The sequence below is a fragment of the Lepidochelys kempii genome, chromosome 6 (assembly GCF_965140285.1).
Source record: "Lepidochelys kempii isolate rLepKem1 chromosome 6, rLepKem1.hap1, whole genome shotgun sequence".
In the NCBI taxonomy this organism is placed as follows: domain Eukaryota; kingdom Metazoa; phylum Chordata; order Testudines; family Cheloniidae; genus Lepidochelys; species Lepidochelys kempii.
In genome coordinates, this window is record NC_136385.1 from 50,855,237 (window position 1) to 50,876,746 (window position 21,510).

General features: G+C 41.8%; 1 protein-coding gene across 12 annotated transcripts in view; it reads left to right on the forward strand.

Annotated features, from left to right (window-relative positions):
• The window catches only part of PPFIA1 (PPFI scaffold protein A1), an 88,655-nt gene extending 67,367 nt beyond the window's left edge, over positions 1-21,288 (forward strand). For 6 of the 12 annotated variants that reach the window (XM_073347881.2, XM_073347884.2, XM_073347871.2 and 3 more), the window contains 7 exons: positions 378-553; positions 638-735; positions 1,940-2,115; positions 2,734-2,802; positions 6,899-7,064; positions 8,008-8,078; positions 19,774-21,287. In XM_073347881.2, the coding sequence (XP_073203982.2) occupies positions 378-553; positions 638-735; positions 1,940-2,115; positions 2,734-2,802; positions 6,899-7,064; positions 8,008-8,066 (744 nt within the window). In that variant the 3' untranslated portion in view covers positions 8,067-8,078; positions 19,774-21,287. Of the gene's footprint in view, positions 1-377; positions 554-637; positions 736-1,939; positions 2,116-2,733; positions 2,803-6,898; positions 7,065-7,955; positions 8,079-12,464; positions 12,911-19,773 lie in introns of those variants that run through there. The other 6 variants (XM_073347878.2, XM_073347875.2, XM_073347879.2 and 3 more) reach the window with 4 other exon arrangements.
• Positions 21,289-21,510: the final 222 nt, after the last annotated feature.

Here is a 21,510-nt window from a genome sequence, read left to right on the forward strand (position 1 = left end):
TCAAAGTTATGTTATATTGTTATGTGTCAAACTGATATATTGAAGGGGTCTGAATTTGAGCAACATCTAAAAAGTCATCAAAATTTGATAGAAAAATTAATGGAAATCTTACTTATTCTGAACGTTTTTATATTCCCTTTTTTTTAAAAAAGCATCCTTTTCCAATGAAAAGATTAAATGTAAAGTGGCAAACTTCAGCTCAACGCTTTCATTAGTGTATTTTTCCCCAAGTAAAAAGGACCAGTTAAAAAATGGAAGGCAAGGCAACTTTTAAAAATATTTTTTACTAATGTGAAGTTTAGGGAAATAAATTTAGTGTTTCTTTGCCTTTTGATATGAGAAAATCACACTGAATAATTCTTACTTTTTAAAAACAGACTCTAGCATACGGTGATATGAACCATGAGTGGATTGGCAATGAGTGGCTCCCCAGTTTGGGGCTCCCTCAATACCGCAGCTACTTCATGGAATGTCTAGTTGATGCTAGAATGCTAGATCACTTGACTAAGAAAGATCTCCGTGGACAACTTAAAATGGTTGACAGTTTTCACAGGTAAATAAATTTAAAGAAGTCTTCATCATACTCTTGATTAAGTATTCTAGCTTATCCCTAAATATGTTTTTATTTTCCCAACAGAAACAGTTTCCAGTGTGGTATTATGTGTTTGCGAAAATTAAATTATGACCGAAAAGAACTGGAAAGAAGAAGAGAAGAAAGCCAGAATGAAATAAAAGGTTAACTATTTCTGTCTTGGCTTCACCTTAGATTTTAAAATCTTCCCAGTAAGATGCCTCAAAATTGCATTACTTTAAAATTAAGTCAATTTCTTTAAATTGGAAAAGGATTATTTTATGGTGTCGTAAAAGTGCCATATGGAAGCGACCTATTAGTAGGGCCCTATGTAGTCTACAATTCTGTAGCTACAGAATATGCCACAGAACCCATTGTAGAACAATCGTGCTCTGAAATGAGCTTTCATTTAATTTTTTTTCTAACCCTTATTGTTCTGAAGAAAATTTTCCAAGTGTGAACCGAAGAAACTGTTTTATTTAAGAAGCATCTCTGAGATGACAGTTGTCCCCATTTTTTCAGTAACTCTGAAGCCTACTGTTGTGTGACAGTTTGTGAATATTAACCATTTGTTACTGTGTGGTGTTTGTTTGTTTTTTTTAAATTAAAAACATCCAGTTAATCTCTGGATACTGAAGAGGGGATGGAGGTAGTGTTGAAGCAGGAGTAGGAATTCAAGCCCGCACCTTACCTCCTGCATTCCCAGGAAAGATCAAGTGCAGTAGTAAACTATAGGGAAAATCATTGTTTTTAAAGAACTGTTTTTAAAGAACTGCTCTACAAGGATAGGAATGTCTAACCATTAAAGGGGTTTGTGGGATGGAAAGAGCTTCTGCACCCACATAAGTGCCAGGCTAAAGGTGCAGTCCATGCAGTCTAAGGAGCACAAGAACTGCTCCATCCATACTTTCTCACAGGCAGGGAGGAGGGTGGGTTATATGCCCCACTTCTTCACACCCACCCGTAAAGCAGGACAGCGTAAAATGCAGTAAATGATGTGGCAATGAGCACTGTCTCCCTTTGCTCTGTGGAGCACAGGAAGGAATTCTGTATTGTCAATAAAAACATCTGCTGCATATTGAAAATTTAGAGACCGCATAAAATGAATTGAATATCAAATTAAATAACCCAAATATTTTATACATATGGAAGTGACCTTATTTATATTGATACTTATTTAAAGCAGATTTCTTCCTCTAAACTCTCTGAGACTAGTTGGCTCCATAATACCCCTTGCTGTGTGGCCTGTGCCTAAATGACACAACTGAGCCCTATGCCAATGCGATATAGAAGAAACAAGACTTGTAGTTATTTGTATAGACATTTTGTTATGCAGTTTTATGTAGCATATTTGTTTTTCCTCTTTAGATGTTCTTGTATGGAGCAATGACAGAATGATCCGCTGGGTACTGTCAATCGGTCTTAAAGAATATGCAAATAACCTTATAGAAAGTGGAGTTCATGGTGCACTTGTGGCCTTAGAGGAAACTTTTGATTTCAATGCATTCGCTCTATTATTACAAATACCTACTCAGAACACACAGGTAATAACTTCATGTCTGCTGATTTTTTTCCCTAGCCATTTTAATAAACCATATGGTCATACAATCTAATTTTATGTAAGCAAGTAATTGTTTTAGTCAACTGTAGAAATTTTAAAAATTGAATGTTATCTATAGTGTCTTCTACCATAGACCTGGAAACATATCACAATAAAACTTAAAATTTTCCATAATCTCTACCATGTGTTCTAATTTAATGTATTTGTGTTTAAACAGGTTTGTTTTCTCACAGCACATCTTCTCCTATAAATTGGCTTATCCTTTATTATCACTTATTTGTCTCTGTTAATACCCACAGTGTGCTAGGTGCTCTGTAAATACAAAGAAAAGGCGCTGTTTTCACTGTGAAGTCATTAATTTTGCATCTGATATCACGAATTTTCATGACACAGATATAAGATTGACTGCACTGAAATCCCCCTTTAAATGTGTGATTGCAACTTTGCAAGTACTAAATTAGTGCTGTATTACTGTGATAATAGCGTTGCCATATATTCATTTTATAATGTGTACATTGGAATATTTTTTTAAATGTACTATAGATGCTTGTGGCTTGTTAGCCTTTCAAGACTCACTTTAATGTTTTCATTTTTAATTTAGGGTCGTGCTGTTTTGGAGAGGGAATTTAATAACCTTCTTGTTATGGGCACTGACAGGAGATTTGATGAAGTGAGTTTTGATTTATTGGTCTGTTTTAATTTGCATTAAGAAGAAGCCTGATCTCTGATCAACCTATTAAAATGAAGGAATTTGAATTGGATAGTCTTTTAAACTATTACTATACAGAGAATGTTTTTTAAAAAGTGGAAGCCTTAACTTGAATTTTCTTACCTTTGTGAGTTACTGTACGTATTTTGTGTGTATAAGATCATATTTAGACAGAATTATTCTGAACGTCAAAGTGTGAGGTGTTCAGCAAATTCGTGTTGCCTATAACTTTAACCATAGTTAGTGCCAGAGATTGCCTTTTTGTCTAAATCTCTCTCTCTCCCTAAAATATAAGAAAGTAACAGACTACTGACACTCACTTAATAAGGCATAGTATATATAGGTGTTGTGTAAGCATGTAGCTCTGCCAACGTACCTAGCCTTAATCTACAGCAATACTTCTGTTCTAATTCTGGTCCACTCTTGAGCACACTACTAGTAGGCTGTTGGCTTTATAACTTGTAAAATGTAAACTAAAATAAAATTACCAAATTCTCGTATACTTTATATTCTTATCCAGCTTATGACCTGAATGCATTTTTAAAGCAAGAACATCTTAGTTCTGAAGCAATGTAGGTGCAAATAGGTGTTTATCATTGCTGCTTACTACTCAAATCTAAATCTTTACTGTATCATGATGCTGTAGTTATTTGTATTCGGAAGTGATGTTTATTTTCAGGTGCTTATAAAACATGGACATAGAGTAGAAGGTCCCAGTTGTTAAATGAAAAGTTAGAAGTGATACTGTAATATTATGGAAGCTGGAAAATAAAAACAGTAGCAATAAGGTGAAAGATAAGTTTTTTTATTCTTCAAGTGGCACCAGTGGGGGATTAAATATTTAAGAGCATGTGTTGATTTGAACTTCTGTGCTGCTGATGTAGCCAGATGTGCAGTGCAAAGTGCATCGTAGGCAGACTACAGATTTGTTGCCTGCTGAGGTGAAGAAAGAACAAGTGTACTTTTATGATGGAACTTACTGTCCAGTGACAGAACTTATAAAGTGGTCTTATGAGCATTTGAAACATCTCAGAGGAAGTGGATTTCCCCAGCACATATGTAGCAATGTTTATTTAGCACTCTTATCAAGAGAAATAGGATGTTGTTCCGATGACTTTCAGTGCAGAGATGCATGAAAATCACCAGAATGCCCTTCAGAGGCCATGCATGACCTTAGAGGTAGGAGGAAAAAGTTACTTGCTCAGTGAGAGAGAGCTAGTCCCAGGAAAGCTACATCTATTATTGCTCACTTTGGTTTTTGGTATTCTTTTCTAGTGCTGTTTTTAGCGGGTGGGACCCATCTGATTTTCATCTAAATAGTTCAGCATCATTCTGTGTTACATGAGCTGCTTTTTTCCAGTGCACAGTACTTTAGGTAGCTTATGACTTGCCATTTTTTTACTGGAGTGGATAGTGAGAGTGGGTGAAACTGGAACTGTCTGCCTTCTTTACAAAGAACAATTTAAAGCAGAACTTCCTTCTTCTGAAGGCTGCACCCCATGCCACTCCTTTTTCACAAGTCCACCCAATCAGCTGTTTGTTTTTTCCCCTCTTTTTAATGCCCAGTTATCCAATCTATATAGATCTTTTTTCCAAGAAATGTTTTTAAGCTGTTGCCTTTTCAGTTAGCAAGTGCATGTAAGCATGGCTTGGAGCCCATGCTATAAGGCAGTGCTTTTGTGAGATCAATTAAGTAGGATAGTATCTGTTCCATACTTTGGATATGAGACTAATGGAAAGCCTCCCAAGTGTTGCAGTAGTGGTAATGACAGTTCAATAAGTGGCACTTACTCTGTTTCAGTACTTAACTGTTGCCTCCACATAGTGCATGGGGGATTGGTGCTGGAGGTGCCCATTTTCCAGAAGAGAGTTAAGACCTAGAGTTTTTCCATTTGCAGTTATTAAAGATATATGGTACCTTTTGAAAGTAGTGACATTAAACCCTAGTTTCCCAGACAGATTCCAACTTGCATAGTAATATATTTTATAGTATTCATGCAGAATTTCCTACCAGAGACAGCTACATGTCACTAATAGCCTAGTGATCCTTTTTTAATCTTTCAGGCAGGCTGGGATCATTCATAATGAAAGCTTCATGTAAATATTTTTCTTCCTCCTACTACTTAAAAGACATATTTAAAGTCTATTCCAGAAGACATATTAGGAAATTGAAGAATTCATTTTTTGAGATTTTTGTGGTGCAATTCTAAGGCTTTGTCTACACTGTATACGTCTGGCGGCGTCAATCAGTATACATGTAGCTGCATAGTGCAGCCAAAACCAGGCTGCGTCCATGCTGTGATGTGTAGCTACTAGTCCATGAAAGGCTCTGGCAGAGGGGAGAGAGCAGGGCTTTCCCCCTTGCCTCTACCCTGCTAAAGCCTTTCCCTTTCTCTGTTGTGGGAAAAGGTTCTAGAAATGGGGAGCTGCTGGAATCTTTTCTGTGGCAAAGAAAGACTTGGTCATTGGAGGCAACAGGAAAAGGATGAACCTTTCCCAGCTGCCGCCTCCTGCCAGAGCCTTCTCCTGGCTGGGGGAGTCTCTTCCTGCAGAGGGCAAAGGCTCCCGCAGCAGGACACTATAATAATAAAAATAGCAGTGTAGATGGGGAGGGGTGGCTTGGGTGAGTAGAAAGCACATAGGGTATGTACTCACATACATACCCACACCCTTCAGGCACGTCTTTACTCTGGTTGCCTAAGCTATGCCACACCAGCTACACTGCCGTTTATACCTGTGCTGGGGGGCTATGCAGATATGTACTCTACATACCATCGAAAGAAGTCTATAATGCAGATGTACTTAGGAGGTGGAAGAAGTACATACGGCGGCCATAAGACACCCTTGTGCTCTCTGATCTAGTGCTGATCCAGGGTCCCTACCATAATTTAGACAACACCATGGGCGGACTGGCAAGGGGGTGTTTAATTTGCCTCCCCAAGCTGCACTATAGGCTGCAGCACTGCCTAGTTGGAATCTCTGCCTTACTTTGTGTTGTGGCCCCACCCTGACATGCCCCTTCTACCCTCAGCTTACCCTCTAAACTACAGCTTGCAAGGAGGGTTATTGGAAAGTACCTTTACCGCTATCTTCCATGGTGACTGTACCAGAAAATCTTCCCACAATATAAAAAGGAGCTTTTCGGGCACTTTTATGCTGCTCCAGCCTTTTTATGCAGCACAAGGACCAGAGCAAATCGTGAGGGGTCTTGCTTTAGGAAATGATATTTATATCCATTTAATTCTAAATCCTAAAGAAATTGAGCTAAATATTTTTAGATAAAAATAAATGTTCAAAACGTTTAACCAGATCACTTGTAGTGGATTGTGATACTAAATATAAACAATCCATGAATATATATGCACATAAACATACAAGGCTTTTTTCTATGGGATATTGTATTTCTCGGGCAGGGCTCCAGCTGTCTTGGTTAGTAGGTCCAGTGTCACTCTTGTGAATTAAAAAACATCATTTTTTAAGCTGTAGATGCACTACTAGAGAGTAGGGGGGAGGGGAGGAAATAGTTCAGTTTGAGGATGCACTCTGTTCCACATAGCCCTATTACAAGGTTCCAAATCACTTAAAAATGAAACAATACATAGGTTAGGGAGGTACTGTAGTACAGTACTATTGTGGTTTTGTACTGTTTTCGTTCACTGTTTGCGTTCACTTTCCTCTAATCTTTTGTGCCGTAGTGCTATATTTCAATATAGATATTCCAGCAAAAGTGGAATTTAAAAGGGCAAGGGGATTATTTAAAGTAATTTATACCTGGTTGTTCATGTTCTCTTGTCTTTTTATAACCCTTCCATTTACTTCTCACTACTAAATTATATGGCATTTGTGAATAATCTTAAATCCTAAATCACAAATATACCCTAATGTGCAGTTAAGTTAAAGATAGGCAGCCAGATCTTTTTTTTCCAAGAAATACTAAGTATCTTGACTCATATAGATGCTTGGAGTTGTGGGGAAAGGTATTGACCCTGCTCTAATTTTAATTTATGGTAAATAATCCCGTTTTTAGAATTACTAATGATACTAATCAATCTGACAGGATGATGATAAAAGCTTTAGACGAGCACCTTCATGGAGAAAGAAGTTTAGACCAAAGGACATAAAAGGCTTAGCTGCTGGATCTGCAGAGACCCTTCCTGCAAACTTCAGAGTTACCGCCTCAATGTCTTCACCTTCTATGCAGCCAAAGAAGATGCAAATTGATGGTACAAAAACTACTTTGCTATTTTTAAGCATGAACTTTTTTGCGTGAGGTTGTAAGTTAGTTAAGTAGCCAGAATATTTTAATTTTAATCTGCATAAAAGCATCTGCCTTGTGCATGTTTATATGTGTAAAACTTTTTATTTCAAATACAAGTTTATTTTTGTAGTAACTTGTGTGAGCTTTCTACCAGATATATGGTTCCTTTTCAGGTTTTTTTTTCTCTAGGAAAAGACTAGAAGGTCTTTTTATTTAGGAAATACTTTTTCTATATCTCGGACTATGGAAATAAGATGAATATCAGTGCTTGCCACATGGAAAATGTTATTGGTGATGGAATGTACCACGCAATTACAGTTTGAGAACATTCTTTGGGCAAATTTGGACCAAAGGTCCTTGGTAGTGTACCTAGTTTGTTTGAACACTTTAACTAAATACATGAAGTTTAAGAAGAACCCCAATATATTACACAAATATTAAGAATGTTAGTGGAATGCTTAAAATTGTAAATATTACTCTCACTAGTGTAAAATATCTAGTCCAGGAGTTCTCTGCACCATATAATGTTTAATTTGATTTAAATGTAAAATATTAAACATTCACATTCTAAAAATTCAGGTTTTCTTCTCCATGTGCAATCAAAAGCTGAGAGAAATCTTAGAAAGAAGAATATTAATAGTTGTACTTCTAGACATGATTCACTTCTGCCATTTACAGTGCCCTAGCTTGCATGAGTATTGTTGGGAATTTTTTGTAAAGCTAAGCACTGAAACTAGAACTAGTAAATAGATGAACTTAACGTTATTTTAAATTCTGCTTTTCTAATTTATTGTAACCTTAGTTGAGTGTGTACAGTAGCTGTAATCACATTGCTGTGTGATTTTTTTTTTTGAAGACTAACTGCATGCTGTGTTCTGCATGTCTTCCTTCTATGATTGTTGAAACAGGCAATGTATCAGGAACACAAAGGCTGGATTCCACTACAGTAAGGACTTACTCCTGTTAAAGGCTTCTGTTGGTGAGTAAAAAAGATAGGTATAGCAGGAAAATAGGCCACTTTGTAAAATATACATTTTAAAGTTTAAACCAAATCCAAAAACTGTTAATATCTAAATGTAAAAAAAAAAAAAGGAAAACCAACCAGTTTAAAATATAAATACTACATTGAGAATTTTAAGGTAGTTCCTTCTAGCTAAGGCTGTCAACCTTTACATAATATAATCCTAATTTTAAAGTTAATTTGCAAAGGAAAATAATTGATCTTTTTTTTCTTTTTTGCTCCTTTGATATATTTTTTTAAAAGGCATGAAAGGGTTTTTCTGCAAAAAGTGTTGGATTTTTGGTCATCTTTACATTAGGAATTCAGGCATTATCTACTTCGATTTTCCTCAAGGACTTCACAGGGTCATCTGGTAGTCCTAGCTGGATTATGACATCTCAGACACCAAGAAAGTGAAACCTAAATTGAGAGGGAGAAGTGAGTAGTTTTCATTCACACTGGGCAGAGTACTGTTGCTCTAGTTTCAGGGCGAAAAGAGGTAAAAGAGGAGGAGCGTGAGAGGCTGGAGAGGGAATAGCCAACTAAAGAGGGTCAAGGGAGTTTAGTATGGGGTGTCATGGCTCAAGGCTATCTGCACCTCTTACCCCTTCCTTGGTCTCTCAGTGCACTCCCTCAGGTGTGAAGCCTGTTGCTTTCATCTGTTCTTGGGTGGAATCCCACAATTCGCCCACTCTTAGACCTGGCCCAGGACTCTTGTATGTACCAGGATTGCTCAGCAGGTCTGACTAGGTTTGGCTACCTGTGGTGGTTCTTCGAGGAGTATCCCTGTTGGAGCTCCACTTTAGGCGATTGTGAGCCCCAGTGCTTGTAATTGGAGATTTGTAGGAGCAGTGCCTGGTTGGGTTGCATATGCACTTTCCCTGTCTTGCTTCAGGCAGTTACATAGAACTGTGCGACCAACCCCTCCTCAGTTCCTCCTCTACCGCCCTCGGCTTGAGATGGAGCACTTAGCAGTGCCTCTCTGCTTAGAATAGTTACTGTATTTATTTAGTTAATAGTTTGTTGTTAGCTAGCTTTATAGTTACTTCTCCTTCACTGTTTTTCTTCTTTTCTAAAAACAAAAACAAAACTTTTTTCTCTTATAGGAAATTAAGTTTCAGTTATTAGATCCCTTTTTAGAATAGCTTAGTTACTCCACATTTTCAAGTGCTGGAAACACCTGCTACTTCCCATCCATTCAGAGACTGTCTGACCCTATTCCACCTAGCCTGACAGATCATCACGTCAGACAAATGGGTATTAGAGATCGTTGACACTGGCTATTCCATCCCATTTACCTTCATTCCCCATACCCACCCTCCCTCCCAACCGTCTTCAGAGACCTCTCTCACAAACATCTATTGTGACAGGAGGTAAACCATCTCAGATGCCTAGGCACAGTAGAGCCACTACCAACACAACACAGTGGGAGGGGATTCTACTCACATTATTTTCTAACCCAGAAAAAATCTGGAGGTTGGAGGTCTATTCTCAATTTAAGAAGATTCAACAAATTCATGAAGACCCAACACTTCGGGATGGTCACGTTAGCAACCATAATTCCAGCACTGGAAAGAGGGGACTGGTTCTCAGCCCTTCACCTCCAGAACACACACTTTGTATAACAATATATCCCTCACACAGGAGGTTCCTCAGATTTTTCTAGGAATAAACCATTTTCAGTAGAAAGTACTGCCCTTTGGACTGTCCACTTCCCCAACTGTATTTTCAAAAGTTCTCATGGTGGTGGCGGCTCACCTCCACAGAAAAGGGGTCATAATATTCCCCTATTTGGATGATTGCTTACTCAAAGCAGTGACTCAACAAGGGGCAGTAAAAGCTACTCAAAACACAGTAGCTCTTTTCACATGTCTAGGCCTACAAATAAACACACACAAATCAATGTTCACATCTGTGCAGAGACTGGAGTTCATCAGGGCCTACCTCGACTATCCAGAGGCTACAGCTTTGCTACTCTGACACCGATTTATGACTTTACTAAATCTAAGCTCCACAACACCAAACAGTCCCCAGACATCAGCCAGGATCTGCCTCCAACTGTTGGGCCACATGTGCAACAATGTTCGTGAAATGTGCCAGTCTCCACATTTGAGGCCTGCAGGCCTGACTCCAGACAGTGTATGTTCCACACAGACACAACCTAAACAAACATCTCATGATGCCAGCCAAAGTAAAAAAAACAAAAACAAAAAAAAAACCTCTTAAGTTTGTGGACCCAACCAAATGATGGCTGCACAGAACCCTCCAATAATAATAATAAATACAGATGCTTCCCTACTAGGTTGGGGAGCACACTTGCGCAATTGTACGGTTCAAGGCTGCTGGTCCCATTGGAATCCATTCTACATATAAACTTACTGGAGCTGTGGGCAGTTCACAATGCATGTTCCCATTTCCTACCTATGATCAAGGACAGAACTATAAAGATCCTCACAGACAACGTTGCTTGCCTGTTTTATATAAACTGACAAGAAGGGGGAAGTATGGTCACAATCCCTGTGCACAGAAGCCATGCTGTTATGGAATTGGTGCATCAGTCACAACATCGACATCTCCGCTTCCTGCCTCCCAGGATGCCAAAACATCACAGCAGGTGCATTAAGCAGAAAATTTTCCCAGGACCATGAGTGGGAAATGAACCTGGAATACTACAGAATATATTCAAATGGGGGGTTCCCAACTATAGACCTTATTGTGACGATCCAAAATGCCAAGTGCCCGCACTTCTGCTCCAGAGCAGGATTGGAATCCTGTTCCCTGGGCGATGCTTTTCTCATCAAATGGGATGAACCCCTAGTATATACCTTTCCTCCAACCCCTCTTCTATCCCGGGTGATACACAAGATCAGGACACCAGAGTCCTCTTGAAAGCCCCCTGTAGCTGACAAATTTGGCTTCCTTACCTCCTAAAGATGGCTGTGTGCCCACCCCATACACTTCCTCTTCTGCCTCATCTCCTCTCTCTCAGAATGCGGGCCAGGCCCTCCACCCAAACCTGGCAAGATTCCACCTCAAGGAAGTAAGGGACATTCTCTTAACAATTTCCATCCCACCATCAACCTCAGCCTGGACCAGGCCACACAAGAGATCCACTTCCTGGACAGTATGGTGCTAATAAGCGATGGTCACATAAACGCCACCCTATACCGGAAACCTACTGACCGCTTTTTTTACCTACATGCCTCCAGCTTTCATCCAGACCACACCACACGATCCATTGTCTACAGCCAAGCTCTACGATACAACCGCATTTGCTCCAACCCCTCAGACAGAGACAAACACCTACAAGATCTCTCTCAAGCATTCTTACAACTACACTACCCACCTGCTGAAGTGAAGAAACAGATTGACAGAGTCAGAAGAGTACCCAGAAGTTACCTACTACAGAACAGGCCCAAAAAAGAAAATAACAGAACCTTCCACCTTCAGCCCCCAACTAAAACCTCTCCAACGCATCATCAAGGATCTACAACCTATCCTGAAAGATGACCCATCACTCTCACGGATCTTGGGAGACAGGCCTGTCCTTGCTTACAGACAGCCCCCCAACCTGAAGCAAATACTCACCAGCAACCACACAACAAAACACTAACCCAGGAACCTATCCTTGCAACAAAGCCTGTTGCCAACTGTGTCCACATATCTATTCAGGGGACACCATCGTAAGGCCTAATCACATCAACCACACTATCAGAGGCTCGTTCACCTGCACATCTACCAATGTGATATATGCCATCATGTGCCAGCAATGCCCCTCTGCCATGTACATTGGCCAAACTGGACAGTCTGTACGTAAAAGAATAAAATGGACACAAATCAGGCGTCAAGAATTATAACATTCAAAAACCAGTCGGAGAACACTTCAATCTCTTTGGTTACTTGATTACAGACCTAAAAGTGGCAATTCTTCAACAAAAAAACCTTCAAAAACAGACTCCAGCGAGAGACTGCTGGATTGGAATTAATTTGCAAACTGGATACAATTACTTAGGCTTGAATAAAGACTGGGAGTGGATGTGTCATTACCCAAGGTAAAACTATTTCCCCTTGTTTATTTCCCCTCCTACTGTTCTTGTAAAGTGCTGAAAATGGCCCACCTTGATTATCACTACAAAAGGCTTCCACCCCCCCGCTCTCCTGCTGGTAATAGCTCACCTTAAGTGATGACTCTTGTTACAGTCTGTATGGTAACACCCATTGTTTCATGTTCTCTGTGTATATAAAATCTCCCCACTATATTCCACCGTATGCATCCGATGAAGTGAGCTGTAGCTCACGAAAGCTTATGCTCTAATAAATTTGTTAGTCTCTAAGGTGCCACAAGTACTCCTTTTCTTTTTACAGATACAGACTAACATGGCTGCTACTCTGAAACTTCTCTTAAACCGTTGTTGTAGACCAACTATACAACATACATACCTGCACAAATGGAGATGATTCAATACATGGTGCCAAAATGGATAAATCATGGTGGTTTCCTCTCTTCTACTACTGGTACTGGACTATATATTGGAACTTTAAACAAATTGGTCGATCAGAGTACACTTCACAGCCATCACTGCATTCCACTATAAGGTGGATGAGTTCTCGACCTTTGCTCACCCAATCGCCAAGTGTTTTCTCAAGGGCCTTCATAACATTTACTCAGAAATACAAGCCCCTACTCCATCATGGGACCTCAGTCTGGTGTTACAGGGCCTTACTGGACCCCCATTTGAACCACTCGTGATCTGTTCACTACTTCACCTTTCAGTGAAAGTGGCTTTCCTCGTGACCATCACATCTGCCAGGTGAGTAGGGAAATTGGGAGCCCTTATGGCATTTCCTCCCCCATACACAACATTCTTCTTTGAGTGCTTGCTCATCTCAATTCCATTCTAGGTGTGTGCGTGCGTGCCCTTGTGCACACTCAGCAGAGACTTTTGCCTTAGCAGTATCCGTAGGGTTGGCTGTGGCACTTCCTTGAGTGCCATGCTCATGCATTGGTATATCAGGTGCTGGCGATCCTATGCCCTCTCAGTTTCTTCTTACCGCCTGTGACGGTTGGTCAGAGTGTCTTGACTTGCATTCCAAGAGTGTTAGCCGTTCTTTCAGTTCATTGTTCTGTCTCCTTTGTAGTTAGGATTTTTATGTACTTCATTTGACCGGTAAGTTAAGTGTTCAATAGTTTTAGTAGTTAGAGTCCCGGCTGGGACTTCGCTACAGAGTGGGGCATGTCCCATTCCCCAGGCTTTAAGCCATGGTCATCATGTACCGGGCCAGTGCCCATTAGTGACCCGCACAATAGCTGTTTGAAATGTCAAGGGGAATCACATAGAAAACACCAGTGCAAGATCAGCAAGAACTTTCACCCTGAAACTCAAAGGGAGTAGGATATCCACTTGAGGGCCCTCCTTGCGCTTCATCTTGCTTTGGAGCCCTTCCGGTCAGACTCCATGCCTAGCACTTCAGTGTCAGCGCATAGCGCACTGCCGGCACCGGAACCCGCCTGTCACCATGCCCCTTCCCCAGTGCCCAAGAAGCGGCTGAAGCCGAAGGGCCTGTTGGCACCGCAGGATAAGGGGGCTTCGGGGAAAGGACATGTGTTAGGCCACATACTCACCCCGGAGCTACACAGGGGAACTTCTGTGGCCAGACCCCCATCCCAGCCAGGGATCCTGACCCCTCGTAGGGCTACCTGTGCCCGAGGCAGCCCTAGTGGCCAACAACCAAGTACAGTAACTCCTCACTTAAAGTCGTCCCGGTTAATGTTGCTGTTTCATTGTTATGTTGCTGATCAGTTAGAGAACATGCTTGTTTAAACTTGCGCAATGTTCCCTTATAAGGTTGTTTGGCAGCTGCTTGCTTTGTTCACTGCTTGCAGAAAGAGCAGCCCTTTGGGGGCTTGGAACCAGGGTGGACCGGCAGCCTCCCTGTCAGCTCCCCGCACCCCTAAGTTCCATGGGCGGCAGCCGCCAGCAGGCTATCAATTGCCAGGCAGTTCAGCTGTCCCTCTCCCCACTGCCATGTGCTGCTCCTGCCCTCTGCCTTGGTGCTGCTCCCCAGAGCCGCCTCCTTGCTGTGCAGAGGTGGGAGGAAGAGGGATGCTAATGTCAGGGTGTTGTCCCCCCCCCCCCAACTTTACCGCATTTCCACAGAGCCGGGGGGGGGGTGGGGGCGCCACAAGATAGGGCTCAGGATGGAGGGAGCTTGCTGGCAGCAGCTGCTCTCTCAACTTGCTAATCTACTGGCTGTAGCCCATGAAAGCTTATGCTCAAATAAATGTTAGTCTCTGAGGTGCCACAAGTACTCCTGTTCTTTTTTGCGGATACAGATTAACATGGCTGCTACTCTGAAACCTGTCATTAAAAAGGCAATGTACTTAGAGTGGCGTCAGCATACTTAAAGGGGCAATGTTCGTCTGTCTCTCTCTGCCATGCTGTCTCCCCTCCCTCCATTCATGCTGCCTTGTAGAGTGTGAGGCTATATTAACAGTGTGTTAACCCTTGAGGGCTCAGCCGAGTGCTAGTTCATTATTTAGCAGTAAGGCATTCCCTGGGAAATATTCCACCCTCTGATTTGACCACCTCAGCTAAGCTTCACAACCATCATTCCTGTGTACAGTATTAAATTGTTTGTTTAAAATTTATTGTGTGTGTGTGTGTGTGTGTGTAGTGTCTTTTGTCTGGCGAAAAAATTTTCCCTGGAAGCTAACCCCTCTTCCCCATTTATATTCTTATGGGGAAATTGGATTTGCTTAACATGGTTTCGCTTAAAGTTGCATTTTTCAGGAACATAACTACAGCGTTAAGCGAGGAGTTACTGTAGGCCAGCTGGCACTGCAGACGCCAAACCAGGTGATGGACCCGGTTAAGGCCCAGACCTCTAAGGCCTAGCCAGTTATGGATCTCCTTCCAAAGCAGCGTAGTGTCCCCAGTCCCTGGACTGCAGGCGTTGATCCCCATCACTGCAGCCTAGGACTCTGGCGCTGCAGCCTCGATCTCTGGGTGGAAGACCCAGGTCTCTAACACCAAGGTCACCACCTATGAGGTGCGGGATGCCCAAGTCACAACGCCAATCCCCGTACCCACAGTACCACCTAACCTCCCACGAGAGATCACCGCAGCACAGATTCCCATTGCCTAGCGGTCCCCCCAGCATCGATCCCCCTTGGTGCGGATCGTTTTTGGTCATGGTACCATGCTTCAGGGCAGGCACCGTTCCTTGCCTTGTCCTTACCAGTCGCCGACAGACTTCTACGGCTTCTTCTAGACAGGCATCTACGGTTCTGCCCTGGTCAACAGAAGGGCAATGGTTGGAGCCAGAGGGAGAGTTCAGCTTCTCACCTAGGAGAGGCAAATCGCCAACGGCCCGCAAGACGGGCATGGCCCTGGAGGCAGTAGCGTGGTAGCAAGGGCAGTGGCCAGCCCTGTGGCAGTACTGGAGCCCACGTGGTGTATCCGTCATGCTGGTTCCGTATTCCCACCATTCCTCTCAGGCTTCATTGGACAAACTGGTGGTGGCTGTGCAAGAGGCAGCATGGTGCTGAGTCTGATGCAAGAGCGGTGCAGCAGGTCTCAATGGCCAACGAGCCATCCCTGGACAGGCAAGTGGAAGCCGCCCCTCCCCCTGTGGTTCAGTCATCCTCTTCGTCTCCGGACTAGGTGGTGGCGGGCCTCTCGCAAGCAAGCAGCCCCCCTGATAATTTTAAGAAGGACCAGGCACTGCTCAAAAGGGTGGCTGCTAACCTGAACCTGGAGGTTGAGGAGCTAGTGGAGGAGTCCAATGACCTCTTCAATGTCATACCCTCCTCCACCCCGGCCTGGGTCGCATTGCCTGTCCACCCAGGGGTCCTGAAAATTGCCAGGTTGGTGTTGGCAGACCCCCTCTTCCATTCTGCCTATCTCCAAGAAAGCAGAAAAGAAATATTATGTCCCTGCAAAGGGATTTGAATACCTGTATACCACCACTTCTGCAGGGTCCCTGGTAGCATCAGCACCCCCAAAAATAAAGACACCAAAAGACTAGCCCTATTTAGCAGAAAAGTTTATTCAACAGCCAGCCTGAAATTTTGGGCATCTATCAGGCCTTGCTAGGCGGGTACAATTTCAACTTGTGGGACTCCATCAGCAAATTCAAGGAGGGCCTTCCACAGGACAAAGCCCAGGAGTTTGCCGCCAGTGGATGAGGGCAAAGCGGTGGCGAGAAGCATCCTCCAGATGGCCTAGGATGCTACAGACTTGGCAGTCATGAGGTGCAGCTCCTGGTTACAGTCCTCTGGGCTGTCCCAGGAGATGCAGACTACTCTCTATGATCTCCCATTTGAGGGAGCAGGGCTCTTCTTGGAGCTGACCAGTGCATGGCTCTGTCATTAAGACTTCCATGCCACCCTCTGGTCCTTGGGCTTGCACACCCCTCAACTGGCTAGAAAGCCATTCCGGCTGCTGCCTCACTCGTAGGGTGTCCCCCAGCCCAGCTTCTACAGAAAGGAGAAAGACAAGGGGTTTAAGCGACATCACCCTTGGTCTTCCTGCTCCTCTGCCCAGCATGGCCCCTCTCGAGATCAGGGCAGCCAGAAGCAGACGATTTGAGGATGCGCCTGAGGATGGCGCCCCAGCCACTGCCTAGGATCCACTCCCCCGCTTTTTCCTCGACTGTCTACGCCCCTTCCAGTCAGCCTGGTCAAAGCTGACCTTGGACCGTTGAGTGCTCAACACAATTTCTTTGGGCTACACCTTGCAATTCATGGCCGACCCTCCCTTCCACCCCGCTTCGGGGACCCTTCTCACGAGCAACTACTAGTGCAAGAGGTAGAGAACCTTCTGCACCTGAGGGTGGTGGAGGAGGTCTGTCCAGACATGAGAGGGAAAGGGTTCTATTCCCAATATTTCCTAGTATCAAAAGCAAAAGGAGGCCTCAGACCCATTCTAGACCTGCGATACCTCAACAAGTCCCTCAAGAAGTTAAAGTTCCTCATGGTCTCCCTAGCCTCCATTATCCTCTCCCTTGATCCGGGAGACTGGTACTCCACTCTTGACTTAAAGGGCACATATTTCCTTTTTCCTGGGGTACAGGTGTTTCCTCCATTTTTGTTGGGCCACTGCCATTTTCAATTCACGGCACTGCCCCTCGGCCTCTCCTCAGCACTGAGAGTGTTCACGAAGTGTATAGTGGCCACTTACCTAAGGCACAAAGGCATGCAGATTTACCTGTACCTCCACGACTGGTTAATAAAAGGCTGATACTGAGATCAGGTACGGCATCATCTCAACCTGGTTTGCTCCATCTGTTGCGACCTGGGGCTATTGATAAACAAGACAGTCAACCTTAGTCCTGATGCAGCGCAGAGAGTTCATTGGAGCGGTCCTTGACTCTACCCAGGCCAGGGCTTTCCTTCCTGAGGCCATGGCAGACCTGATCTCATGTATACAAGCTCACTCTCTCACCAACACATGCCTACAGCTGTTGGGCCCCATGGCAACCTGTACTTGCATGATTCGGCACGCGCGACTCCACTTCAGGCCACTGCAGACATGGCTGGTGTCAGTCTAAATCCCCAACAGACCCAGCATGGACCGTGTAGTCAAGGTCCTGGACCACATTGGTCATCACTAGCATGATGGCAAAACCCTGTATTAGTGGTGGAGTGAGTCCTGTTCACCGCTGCCCCCCACCCCCCCTGTATTCTCCACTGATCTCAGCTTCCAAAGGAAAGAAGCTGTCACTCACCCTGTGCAGTAACTGAGCTTCTTTGAGATGGTTGTCCCTGTGGGTGCTCCTCTACCCTCTCTCTTCTTCTGTACTTCAGAGTTTTTGCATTAGAGTCTCCGCAGTAGAGAAGGAACTGGCGGGTGGGGGTGGGGTTGGTCACACGGCACTATGTAATCACCTGAGGTAGCATGAGATGAAGACAGTGCACGTGCGACCCAAACAGGCATTTCTACTACAAATCTTCAGTTACAAGCGCAGGGGCACAAAGTCGCCTAAAGTGGAGCACCCACAGGGACATCCATCTCTAAGAACCTCAGTTACTGCACAGGGTGAGTGACATCTTCTTTCCTTTGGAAGCTGAGATCAGTGGAGAATACAGTGACCCAATGGAGCATTGTTTAACCTTAATAGTAGGATCACAGGATAAGATAAAAGGATTTTTAACACAATAACCGGTCTGTACATACATCTATCTTACCTAAAGACTTAGGTTGGCCTATCTTATTCCAGAGACCCCCATCCTCTCGGGATTGGGCTTCAGTCTGCTTCCCAACAGTGTCTGCCTACTCCTGTCCTTTTTATCCTTCCAAATAGTTTTGTTCCAACTTTGGGGGTTCCTCCCCTTTATAAGCGTGCTCCCCTTTATAAGCGTGGACACTCCCCACTCTGTGCCATGCCAGACTGAATTCATCACGGTCTTCAAAGTGAAAGATGCCTTTCATTGTCCTTAAGTTACAGTAAATGGGGCTGCCTGAAGCTATTGTTTCCTTTCCTGCATACATGCAGGTAACCTCATATAATCCTGTATCAAACACAGTAAGAAATAGATGGAACGTATAATATTCATAAAGTATTACAGATAGCTGCAAATACTTCACATAGTGTGGGGGAAGATTTGAAGGGGGCAATTGAGAGAACCAGAGGGATGGGGCTGTGACATGGGGGAACTTGAAAATGAGCCAAATCAGAGTATGGCTGGGTATAGATGGGGAAGCAGGTGGGGAGAATTTATGTAATAACTACTTATGTAAATTACTTAGTACATATTCATATAATATGCAAAATAGGACAGGGCATCATTTTTCATATTCTCTAGTTTTCCAAATTCACAGCCTTAATAGGCAGATGGGCAGAAGATGCCCTTTAACTGTACCTCAGAAGATCCTACAACAAGGTGGGAAGGAGCGTCTATGTTAGGTTACATCATATACATCTCAAATCGATCTGTTACTTCTTAAAGAACAGGCAGAAATTCCAAAGTTGTCTGATTTAAGTCTGTCACTTGAAAGCGAAAATCATGTTTCTGTAGTGGTGCTTAAAATATTTTTATCGTCTATATTCATAGTTAAATTACTTTCAACGTTCGCTCCAGGGAACTTGGTGCTGATAAGCTTTCATAGCAATCGATTCAATTTCCTAGTATAATTGGAGCTTCAAAGTCTGTAGCCTTTAATATATAAAAGTACTCTAAAAGAGCTCTGTGGTATAAAATGCTGAGAAAGAAAGCTCCTGCAGGTGAAGGGCAATTTAAATGAGCTGGATCCATCCCTGTATAAATCAAGTTGATACCTTAAAAACATTTCTTTGTGAATGTTAAAGCTCTTAACTCTAATCGCCTTAATATTGTTGGTTTTAGAATATATATATATTACACAGTAAGATCATCCAGAAAAAAAAAGTTAATCTCTTATTGGGAATTGAAGGTATTTGACCTCTGGCCTCAAGCTTCATATTGCAACTGAAACATATATTGGGACCAAATAGAACTCTATACTTCACAAAATGGTAGTAATCCATTAAATACATGCCACAACAATGAGCTGTTTAACTGAGAAACTTGGAATGTAATGTATGTTTGCTTTTTTATATATATATATATATATATATATATATATATATATATATATATATAAAAATAAAAATCCTGAGACACTGTATAACAGATTTCTTTTTTATTTTGCAGTTTACCCACACTATTTCTACCGGTGATATGCAGCATTTTGAACTCAAAGACCATATTTTAGAAATCAGTGGAATCTTTAATTTGTTAATACTTGTTAAATGGACACTTCGAGATATTTTATTACAGAGTTTTTAATTAGCAAACAAATTCATGAGTACCATAGAGAAAATATTTTAGAATTAAATGTCTCTTATATTTAAGTAAACCTATGTGACTTCATTTATATAGTTACTTACCATTTCCATCTGTATTCAGTCTATAAATCAAATCCTTGCTGATTTTATCCGTAATTTTAGTCTTTCCAACTGAATGTACTGTAATGCTTGTAAGTATATGTCCCTATAAGCAATATAGGGCTTTTGTAAATTATGCAGTTATTGTAATTATCATTGGGTTTTTTAATAATGAAATTGAAGGTGAAAAGGATTTTCCTGTCTTTGTAAAAGTATCATGACACCAAGCAGTATATATTTTGTCTTTTGGAAATATTAGCTAGTTCTAAACATGAAATAAACCAGCCTTTTTCAGATAAGCATTCAGATAAACGTTTTAGTAAGCAGGTCTAATAGATTATTTTTATTTCTGTTGATAGTTGTACCTTTTTTACAAAGAAAATTTGTCAGGGTGAATTTGTCTTCATTTAATGATTTAGTACATTTTTAAAATGGGGGAACATTATAACACTATGGAACATGTTTTAGAATTGGTTAACTCCTTCATAACTTCCAGTCTGCTGTATTTGTATAGCATGTCTTTACAATGACTGAACATAAGCCATAAACTGAGAAATGTTTTCTCTCAGCCAAGGAAGAAAGACTTCATAATAGTTCCTGGTAGTAATCCACAGGCCACAAAAAGTGCTTTCCTCCCATATCCTTTTGATTAAAAACATTTGTGGAAAGGCACTGATGCAACTATTCTTAGCGGACCAATCATGAAGCACTGCAGTCTAATATTAAAAAAAGTAAAAGATGAAGGCACAGTATGCTGAAGAATAAAGTAGTGCAACTTCGAATAAAGGCCTTATTTTTCTTAAGTCATCTTTTTGCATTCGTTTGTAAACTTGTTCTAAAAATTGTCCAGATTTTTTAAAATTTTTGATGGTTGTAGCCATTTCAGGCTTTGCGTAGAAAATGTATCATTGAATGGCACATTAAAAAGCCAGTAAGAAATCTGTTCAGATCATGGTGCATTATTTATTATGCAACAGTATATATAGCATGTCTTTTTTTTTCTTGTTTGGTTTCTTCTCTTTAGTTTACTTGTACAACTGAAATTCATTGTTACTGTTCTGTGTTTTTTTCTAATCTTTTTTTGTGTACTTCTGATTATGGAACGAAGTATGTACAGCCTAAGTACTTTGAACTATTTTTACCACAGTATTATTTATTGCTTTCTTTCAGTAAAGTTCTGAAGCATTTTTCCACTGCCAATAAAATGCTATTGAAAAAACTAAGATGTAATCGTATGCAAAAATGAACCTATTTTTTGTGGTGAATGCTGGAGAGTTGTCAATAAAGCATCTTAACAATTGATCGCTGCTATGTAGATCTCGCTTCAAATGAAGACATGACTGATTCTTTCAGCAGATAACTGATGTTCACTATGGCTTCAATTCAATTTTCTGATGGAGGTCAAAGTTCACATTTGATCTGTTATATTATTCAATATGATATATTGATTTTATTTAGGTCTGTTGATTAATCGCAGTTAACTCACGCGATTAACAGCTGTTTT